At 50.9% G+C, this 10,003-nt stretch overlaps 1 protein-coding gene across 1 annotated transcript in view; it reads left to right on the top strand.

Annotated features, from left to right (window-relative positions):
* The first annotated feature begins 1,352 nt into the window (after positions 1-1,352).
* Positions 1,353-10,003, top strand: part of LOC106817427 (PR domain zinc finger protein 10-like) — a 20,153-nt gene continuing 11,502 nt past the window's right edge. The window contains exons 1-15 of the mRNA XM_014822093.1: positions 1,353-1,382; positions 1,706-1,957; positions 2,109-2,183; positions 2,536-2,602; positions 3,070-3,171; positions 3,427-3,606; positions 3,832-3,947; positions 4,198-4,353; positions 4,540-4,723; positions 6,162-6,373; positions 6,591-6,707; positions 7,022-7,179; positions 7,532-7,790; positions 8,127-8,252; positions 8,704-8,856. Coding sequence (XP_014677579.1) covers positions 1,371-1,382; positions 1,706-1,957; positions 2,109-2,183; positions 2,536-2,602; positions 3,070-3,171; positions 3,427-3,606; positions 3,832-3,947; positions 4,198-4,353; positions 4,540-4,723; positions 6,162-6,373; positions 6,591-6,707; positions 7,022-7,179; positions 7,532-7,790; positions 8,127-8,252; positions 8,704-8,856 — 2,169 coding nt within the window. The 5' untranslated portion in view covers positions 1,353-1,370. The remainder of the gene's footprint in view (positions 1,383-1,705; positions 1,958-2,108; positions 2,184-2,535; positions 2,603-3,069; positions 3,172-3,426; positions 3,607-3,831; positions 3,948-4,197; positions 4,354-4,539; positions 4,724-6,161; positions 6,374-6,590; positions 6,708-7,021; positions 7,180-7,531; positions 7,791-8,126; positions 8,253-8,703; positions 8,857-10,003) is intronic.

Here is a 10,003-nt window from a genome sequence, read left to right as displayed (position 1 = left end):
CGGGATACCGCTAATTTCGACCCCTGGGGGTGAAAACGAGCGGGGGGTATGGGGGTTCTCCATAACATTTTGAAAATGTAGATAGCAGGAGATGGTATTTGCGGCACTTTTGAGTACATGTACAGTCTTCATTCTGACTACGACAATTCTCTTTTTTTTAACTTTCGGATCAACATGAATCCCCACTGTTGTTTGTTTTTGCATGGGCAAAGCCATCGGAAAATTCAAAATAATAATGGAATAAAAGTACCAAAATGTAGGGGTGAACTTGCTGGTTTGCTGGTTCCAAATCGACTTCATCTCTCATAAATCATAAAACCTGACATATACCAGTGTTGGAAATATACGGAATACGGAAATATACGGAAATATACCAGTATATGGAAATATAGCAGCTGGTATGCGTCGCTTTCCCACACCATAGATTAATGGCGGGTCGCCAGGCTATAAGTGCTCTTGGAGAACCCCTGAGAAAAACATAAATAAAGTGCGTTTTTCGTCACCTTTTTTACTTGGTTGTCTACCGGACAATGTCTCAGACTGGTTAGGTTGTCCGGCGCAAATTCTGGTTGTCTCGTACAACCGGACAACGCTTATTTCGAGCACTGAATATGTATATTAATAAAACCATTTGTGGTGGATCGGGATGGCTGTAGGGGTGTTGGGTGGCCATCTAACGCAACAAATATTCCTATTTAACATTATCCCGTATTTTCTCACAAAAATTCCTATTTTCCTCCTATTTTTTCACATCTGAAATTCCTATTTTCCTATTTTTTGAGCGTCACTTGTCACTTGACGCCCTGATCCCTGTATACTAGCAACATTCCCTATCTATTCCCGTGCAACCCTAACCCTAACCCTAAGCTTAACCTTTATCCTTCCTCTAACCCTGACCCTAACCCTAACGTTAACCCTAACCCTCACTCTAACCGTAACCCTAACCCTAACCCCATTATTAACCCTTCTCCTTGCCTTAACCCTAACCATAACATTAATCTTTATCCTCACTCTAATCTAAACCCTAACCCTGTGTACTGTGTTTCTCGCTGCAGGCTCTGGCCAGCATCATCGCTAACCTGCCGCGGGAGATCAGTGAGGTGGAGCCACCTCTGATCGCACGACAGACAGAGGCTGAGGAGCACTATGAGCGAGAGTTTGTCCACGCAGCGACGGGTGTCGTCACGACCACCGCGGACAGCCAACTCAGGGCCGCACTGGCCCAGCAGCTGGCACAACAGCAGCAACAGCAGCAGCAGCAACAACAACAACAGCTGACGCAGCAGCAGCAGCAGCAACAACAACAGCTGACGCAGCAGCAGCAACAACAACTGCAGCAGGCACAGCAGCAGCAGCTGCAGCAGGCAGGCATGGAGCAGAGAGTGAGCATCGTTGTGTCGAAGCTTGTTAAAAATTCTAAGAAAATGCTTCCTCGCAATTTCGTTCGTTTATTTATCCGTATATTTATCTAGTCAGTTTTGATCGGACGTGAGTGAAAACATCAAATTTTTATTTATATATTAATTATTTTTTAAACTGTTAAACGAGGACGACAAGTCAAGGATGTTGAGTTTTTTATCTGTTCATCTATTTATTTAGTCATTTTTAATTGCTGGCGACAGCAACAATGGTTCTTTAGTTTGTTTAGCGGTGAACCGCTGTAATTTACGCAATGCTTACCTTAATGGCGGCTTGGGATTCGCAGGACTCTGTTCAGGATGCGCTACGGACGGATGCCCGCGTCGGCGCGTCCTACGCCTCGCCCGGCGTTGCCTCGACGACCGCCACGGCAGCGCCCGTCGTCGTGACGACGGCAGTGCAGACGGGTGCGGCAGTGATGGAGTTTGCGGCGGGCGAGGTGACACGTACGAAGCTGGAACCGATGCAGGTGCTGGAGATGGAGGAGGAGTCGGCCGGCGTCGCCGCCGCCATGATGCCCCCCTCCATGCAGATAATGGTACGTACCACCCTTCGGTGGCGCCCTCTACTGCATCACGTCGTGTGGCGCATGGAGCGTGAGGTAGTTCGGCCGTGTTCAGAGTTGTTGCTTGCCAGGACGAGTGAGGGTGGGATCGTGAGACTTATGTGATTCATCTTATGTGTTTTAGACGATGACGAATGAAGTCGTCATGCCAACCGTGTCGCTGCTACTGGAGCCGTCAGCAGCTAACCCTCGACAACAGGTGTGTGTGTCTGTGTGTGCGTGCGTGCGTGCGCGCGTTTGTGTGAGTCCATGCGCGTGAGTGCGTGTGTACGCTTGTGGATACACAGTGTGGTGAAATACTGTGATGTACACTCGCACTTTTATGCAAGGCTAACCAGTGTCCACTATAGACAGCTGTCCATTCTATGGAGGTGGCTGCCAACACAGCTTTGACTGTAGTGGTGGGATTTCACCAACACAGCTTTGACTGTAGTGGTGGGATTTCACCAACACAGCTTTGACTGTAGTGGGCACTGGTGGGATTTCACCAACACTGTTGATAGTGTGAGAAAATACGTTTGTTCATTTGTTTGCATCGTTGGCTTTTATAGGTGGCGCCATCGATGCAGTCAGAAGGCCAACAGTCGTCGACCGACAACAGAATATACAAGGACAACGGTATTGCCCAAGTCTATTCACAATCATTCAATATATATCAATCACATATCCATCATATATATATATACAGGGTTCTCCAAGAGCACTTATAGCCTGGCGGCCCGCCAGGCTATCGTCGAGGCCCGCCATCCTAAAATGCACCCGCCACTCTAAATATCATAGCCGCCATGCTAAATATCATAGCCCCCGGACCCCCCTAGCACGCAAACCGCCTTCGGCGATTTGCAACTAGGACCGTAAAGGACCCCATGCTATAATGAAAAAGCTTGGAGAACCCTGATATATACATTATATTCCAATAAGACATTAAAAGGTGCAAAATATCATAAATGGTACTAAAGTTGTGGCCAGAGAGATGCGTTCGTTAGATGTTGTTGACATCGCAGCAATGTCAAATGTCTAATTTATTAATGTCTGTTGTCACACGCCTCTCGCTGCATCTACATGCGCTTGTGATTGTGTTTCAGCGAACATGTCAAGTCAGCAGATGGCGCCAGAGTTTGCAAAGTCGACAACGCAGAATGGTCCTGCCACGAACCAGCCCATCGCTTACAATCCAGAGGAGATGTGTGAGTGTCTAGATAATATAGATATAATAGATGTGTTAGTAGATGACAAGAATATAAGATATAATAGATAAGTTAGTAGGTGATGAGAATCTAAGATATAATAGATAGAGGTCTCCCCTGAATTCCTGCCAGGATTTATTCCAAACGTCACGAGATGAGAATCAACACTATGCAGTTTGTCCTTGAGATCCCCCTCCCCACCCAGACAGCTAGACTAGATTACGTGCAGCTAATGTCGTGTTGTGCCACCTGCAGGGTGTGAGGACTGTCAGACTGTTTACATCGGAGAGTGTCCGAAGCATAAGATCCGTACGGTCGTGGACAAGGTGGTGCTGCCACGTGCATGGGCAAGCATTCCCACCAACCTGCAGGTGCTACAGGCCCTCAGCGACGACGCCGCCGCCACAGGAGGAGGAGGAGAAGAGCTAATAACAGGTACACCACCGGGTGGGACTGGGGATGCTGCTGCTGTTGTTGTTGCTGCTGCTGCTGCTGCTTCTACTTCACGTGTTGACACCAAACAATATTAAGCAACAACAACTACAACATCAACAACAACAACAACAACAACGACATCATCAACAACAACAACAACATCATCCTCAACAACAACAACAGCAACGTACAGACACAGAGTGACGTTTGCTCATCGTGTTACAGAGCTGGGCGTCTATGCTAAGCGTTCCATACCGAAGCGCACACAGTTTGGACCGTTCCACGCACGGCGGGTTGACGATCGCAGCAAGCTGCCCAGCAGACAGAAGCTCATCCTACAGGTGAGAGCTAGCTAGCGCGCCGCCAGCGCAGCATCCCTCACGCCAGTGGAGCGTCATGCGGGGAAACAATCGCTAACTAATGTCGCGATGAGACGAGAATATTTGTATGTTCCAATAAGAAGGTGTGTTGTTGTGAGCGATTAATGTTTTTTCTTGTCGGATGTGTGAGTCTTTGTAAGTTTGTATATACATGTGCGTGCGTATGTGTGTGCATCTCACCGATGTAACTAACGGTGGTTGGTGCTGACAGGTGGCATGCATGGAGACGGGGCAGAAGTACTGGCTGGACTACAGCGATGACGCGGAGTCTAACTGGATGCGGTTTGTGCGACCAGCGACGACGCAGAAGGACCAGAACCTAATCGCCTACCAGCATGGCAACGACATATTCTACGTCAGCATACGGGTGAGTGTTCACTATCTCTCATACACACGCATGTACGCACGTACTCGCTCTCTCATTCTCTCTCTGTATCTCTATCTCCATCTCTCTCTCTCTCTCTATATATATATATATATATCGTTCTCTCTCTCTCTATGTTTCTCTGTGTCTCCTCCACAAATCTTGAACCTACGTTTATGTCGTGTACAGAACATAGAGCCTAAGGATGAGATGAAGGTCTGGTACGCCGGTCACTACGCGAAGCGGCTTGGCCTGCCCCTCCTCCACGCGCCGCGCGATCCGGCGCCCGCCCCCGTCGCCGCGACGACCACGACAACGACGACGCCGCAGGGAGCCGACACGCAGCTACGCGAGCGCAGGAAGACGAGAAGCTGTAAGCTAGTGCCCCCTGCTGGGCTGCACCGCGCGCGTACCCCCGTGTGTCCCATAGTAATGTCTGTAATAGTCAAATCTGTGTTATTGTCCCCCTCTATACAACTCGAACGGCAGCTACTCACTATATTTCACATAGTATTTATGTATATGTAGCTACTGCCTATATTTCACATAGTATTTATGTATATGTAGCTACTGCCTATATTTCACATAGTATTTATGTATATGTAGCTACTGCCTATATTTCACATAGTATTTACATATATGTAGCTACAGCCTATATTTCACATAGTATTTATGTATATGTAGCTACTGCCTATGTTTCACATAGTATTTATGTATATGTAGCTACAGCCTATATTTCACATAGTATTTATGTATATGTAGCTACAGCCTATATTTCACATAGTATTTATGTATAAGTAGCTACAGCTTATATTTCACATAGTATTTATGTATATGTAGCTACTGCCTATATTTCACATAGTATTTATGTATATGTAGATACAGTCAAGAGCAGATAAAGAAGGAGAGCGTACAACGGTAAAATGCTGAAACATGCCTGCAGTATTAGTCGAATTAATAAAACTTTATCCCGTTTTATGTTGACGACTCCGGTTGCCAGGTATTATTGATTAGCTGTCTTACCTGCTTCATATATAACAAACCGCGCCATGTCCCTACGATTGACCCCTACGCTAGATAAGTGAGCGGTGAAATCTGCGTATTTTTCGCCGAAAAAGCCGACTCGAGATCAGTGTGTACTGCCGTCCCTCACTCGTAGCTGGTTATTACGTCGGGGAAACTCGGCGGTTTCGTCAATGATTGACAAATGGAATGAATGACGTCTGTATGTGATTGCCATAGTGATGACCCCCCACCTGTGCCCACCTCACGCCCACTCACAGCTGGAGTATAGTAAACTCTGGTAGGTATTACCGTGACAGTCAGCGCCACTATGGCGCTACACGAGCGGCGACTCGGAAGCAACACACTGCGAAAGTTGAAACACTTCGAGTGAAGGGACACCGGCCCCACAGTACACACCTGATCTCGAGTCGGTTTTGGCCGAAAATACCAGATTTCACCGCTTAATTATCTCAGCGTAGGGGCATCGTAGGACATGCTGGTTGTTTTATATGAACAAGGTAAGACAGCTAATCAATAATACTGCAAAGGATCGTCAAAATAAAACGGGAAAAGTTTATTAATTCGACTAATACTGCAGCATGGTTTCAGCATTTTACCGTTGTACGCTCTCCTTCTTTATATGCTATTGATACAGTCTATATTTCGCATAGTATTTATGTATATGTAGCTACTGCCTATGTTTCGACTGGCACTTAGCAATATTCAGGACTAGAATCTTGTTCCGCTGATAATATAACCGCCGCTCCCGCGCGCGCTGATCGTCGTTGTTGTTGCCGTGGTTACAGCATCGGGCGCGCTGGAGGAGTGGCCGTGCTACGAGTGCAGCCGTAAGTTCCGCACGTCTGAGGCGCTGCAGGAACATCTGAACGTTCACGATGACCCGACTTTCTACCCAGACGCTGAGGAGACGGACGCGCCGTACATGATCAAGCGGCGGCGCGGACGGCCGCCGAAGAAATTCAAATACGTCGACGGCGAGGAGGAGTCTAACGGAATGGCGAGTGTTTGCTTGTCCATCAATTTATCCATTACATACATCCATCCATACATCAAATTCGTTTAGATTCTGTAGATATACGTTCGGCAACCCGACACGATCGTATATCTACAATAAAACCTTCACCAACCACGTGGGGTCACTGGGGTGTTTAGGTGTGGGCATGTCATAGAGCGATGACGTGTGGCAACGTGTGTTCTTTGTTCATACACTACAGGAGACGGAGGAAAAGCTCCCGGCGAGCGACAGCGCCCCCTGGCCTGAAAGACCGAGACGCACGGCGACGGTGCCGTTCAAGAAGCGGAAACGCGGAAAGACGGCGAGAAAGTACTGGGTACGCGTCTGTTCCTCGAGTCGGCGGGTAACCGTGCCGCCTGTGTCGTCGGGTGTGAGGGTGAAGCGTATATTGTGGGAGGGAGAGTGGTTCATGTGATCTTCTCTCAGCGAGTGATTGTGTTTCCAGAGGTTCTCATTGTCGTAAACATCGTCGATGTCGGCGAGGCGCTCAAAAAACTCGGCAGTACTTTTATATTTGCAATGTCGTAACTACGTACGATGCGTCGCGTGACACCGTGGTCGGTCCCACATCGGTGTGCGCACGAGAGAGAGAGAGGCGGCGCCGCATTTAGGTTCGTTCGTTGTTCGCAGGAGATCCCGACAAAGAAGGACTACAAGTGTTCTGTGTGCAGCAAGGTGTTCCCGCGTTCCTACAGCCTGCAGCGACACATGCTGATGCACAGCGGAGTGAAGCGCTTCCAGTGTCCGCTCTGCAAGATGCGCTTCACTCACCATTACAACCTCAAAAGGTAGGTGCTGCCCTCCAGTAGCCGCGCCGTCAGTCGACCGCGTACGGGAGGGTCAGGCAAGGGAAGCGTCCTCTATAGACAGGTGTCCCTTCTACAGAGGTGTAACTGTCACGCGTAGGGAACACCGAAATTCACTTTAATAGACAGGTGTGTTGATTATAGACAGGTGTCAGTTTAGGTCGTGACAAATGCAGGTCTCGCTGTACGTCACATCCCCGTATTCAGCACAACCAGAGATAGCCAAAAATAAAACATTACAGAATTTTTCTCGGAAGCGTTATACCTAACATATTACAAAGAACTAGCGCTGTGTGTGTAATGAGCTGTGATGTGTTTCGCTCCCGTCTACTAGACATCTCAAGGACAAGCATCCACCGTTCGTCGGCATGGATATGTCGGCGTCTGCCACCGAGGTAGAGGAGTCTGCGGGGACGGGGACGGGGGGAGAGGGCGCTACGCTCTACAAGCAGCAGCTGGACAGTGAGACGGGGGGCAGCGAGTGGGTGTGCACGCACTGCTTCCTAGTCTTCAACAACTTCAACATGCTCAACCTGCACACACTGACCCACGCCGCCGAGGACGTGCGCATGCAGGAGGCGCAGCCCGCACAGGTAACCACGGCAACCACCACCGCGCGGCAGCACCGTCACTGAACGGAGCGCAGCGCTGCAGGGCGTGACTAGCCAACTAACTTTACGTCCCGAATAAAAATGCTTGTGAGATGTATAGTTGTATATATAATATATATATATATAATAGTAACAAGGTGATTGACTTCACTTTGCAGTAAACGGCAGGGTCCCTAGTGGAGAAAACGTTGCTGCTCAACGTTGCTGGGCGTACTCATCGTAAAAGATAACGAGGTTAATTAACGAGCGAGTAAATGAAGCTGTGTTTGCAGCGCCGGTGTTCTCTTGTTTAACGAACGTTTTGCGTTTCATCTGCAGCTCCAGGCGGGACAGGACGGAGATATCGTGACGATGAAGCCAGAAGAAACATTCCAGTGTCCGGAGTGCATGCAGATGTTTTTGCAGAAGAGGGAGCTGGTGGAGCATGCCAGCACGCACGCGCGGGTAAACGCGTGCTTATTTATTACCTCCTTCCATCCCTCCGTCCGTCCGTCATGCGATGTGGAAGACTGCACGACGTTTAGTATCTCGTTGCCTTTTCTTGTTACATGTGCAGGGGGAGGGCCTTTCTACTGAAAGCAAGGGAGTTGGCGGTCGAATCAATCGGTGAACAATGTTAATGCCTTACGTTGTTAGAGCAAGGTTACCATGGTTACAGGAGGTATAATCTTCCGTCTGCTGCTCCACTCGTCATATGTTAGCTAGTCGCTTCCTTTGTACTCTCTCTCTCTCTCTCTCTCTCTGTCTCTGTCTCTGTCTCTCTGTCTCTGTCTCTGTCTCTCTGTCTCTGTCTCTGTCTCTCTGTCTCTGTCTCTGTCTCTCTGTCTCTCTGTCTCTCTGTCTCTCTTTCTCCTCTCTCTCGCTGACTCACGCGTCTCTCTCTTGTCTGAAATAGAAGCAGAAGCCGACGACGACGGCTGCAGCGCGGGTGAACCCGGACAAACCGTTCAAGTGTACGCTGTGTTACAAGTGCTTCAGCACGCCCGAGCGACTCGAGAAACACCAGGCTGTGCATGGAGACGACGAATTGAAGCCCCTGCAGTGTGAGGTATGAACTCACGCACACACGCACGGATGCACGCTGCGCAATCCACGCACACGCGCACGCACATACACACACGCGCACGGATGCACGCTGCGCACTCCACGCGCACGCGCACGGATGCACGCTGCGCACTCCACGCACACGCGCACGCATACACACACACACACGCGCACGGATGCACGCTGCGCACTCCACGCACACACACACGCGCACGGATGCACGCTGCGCACTCCACACACACGCGCACGGATGCACGCTGCGCACTCCATGCACACGCACACACACACGCGCACGGATGCACGCTGCGCACTCCACGCAGCACGCACACCACAACGCGCACGATGCACGCGCCTGCCGGGCACCGCACCGCCACACGCACAATGGCACGGAATGCACGCTGCCGCACTCTCATGCATCACGCGCACGCACACACACACACGCGCACAGATGCACGCTGCGCACTCCACGCACACACACACACGCGCACGGACGCACGCTGCACACTCCGCGCACACACACACACGCGCGCACGGATGCACGCTGTGCACTCCATGCACACGCGCCTGCGCACGCGCACGCGCACGCGCACGCACACACACGCGCACGGATGCACGCTGCGCACTCCACGCACACGCGCACGCACACACACACACACGGGTGCACGCTGCGCACTCCACGCACACGGATGCACGCTGCGCACTCCACTCACACGCACACACGCGCACGCACACACACGCGCGCACGGATGCACGCTGCGCACTCCTCGCACATGCGCACGGATGCACGCTGCGCACTCCACGCACACGCACACACGCGCACGGATGCACGCTGCGCACTCCACGCACACGCGCACACACACACGCGCACGGATGCACGCTGCGCACTCCACGTACACGCGCACGCACACACACACACACGCACACACGCGCACGCACACACACGCGTGCACGGATGCACGCTGCGCACTCCACGCACACGCACACACGCGTACGGATGCATGCTGCGCACTCCACGCACACGCGCACGCACACACACACACGCACGGATGCACGCTGCGCACTCCACGCACACACACACACACACGCGCACGGATGCACGCTGCGCACCCCACGCACACACACACACGCACGCGCACGGATGCACGCTGCGC

The sequence above is a fragment of the Priapulus caudatus genome, unplaced genomic scaffold (genome assembly GCF_000485595.1).
Source record: "Priapulus caudatus unplaced genomic scaffold, Priapulus_caudatus-5.0.1 Scaffold1722, whole genome shotgun sequence".
Lineage (NCBI taxonomy): Eukaryota > Metazoa > Priapulida > Priapulimorpha > Priapulimorphida > Priapulidae > Priapulus > Priapulus caudatus.
This window is presented reverse-complemented; position numbering and strand designations above follow the sequence as displayed.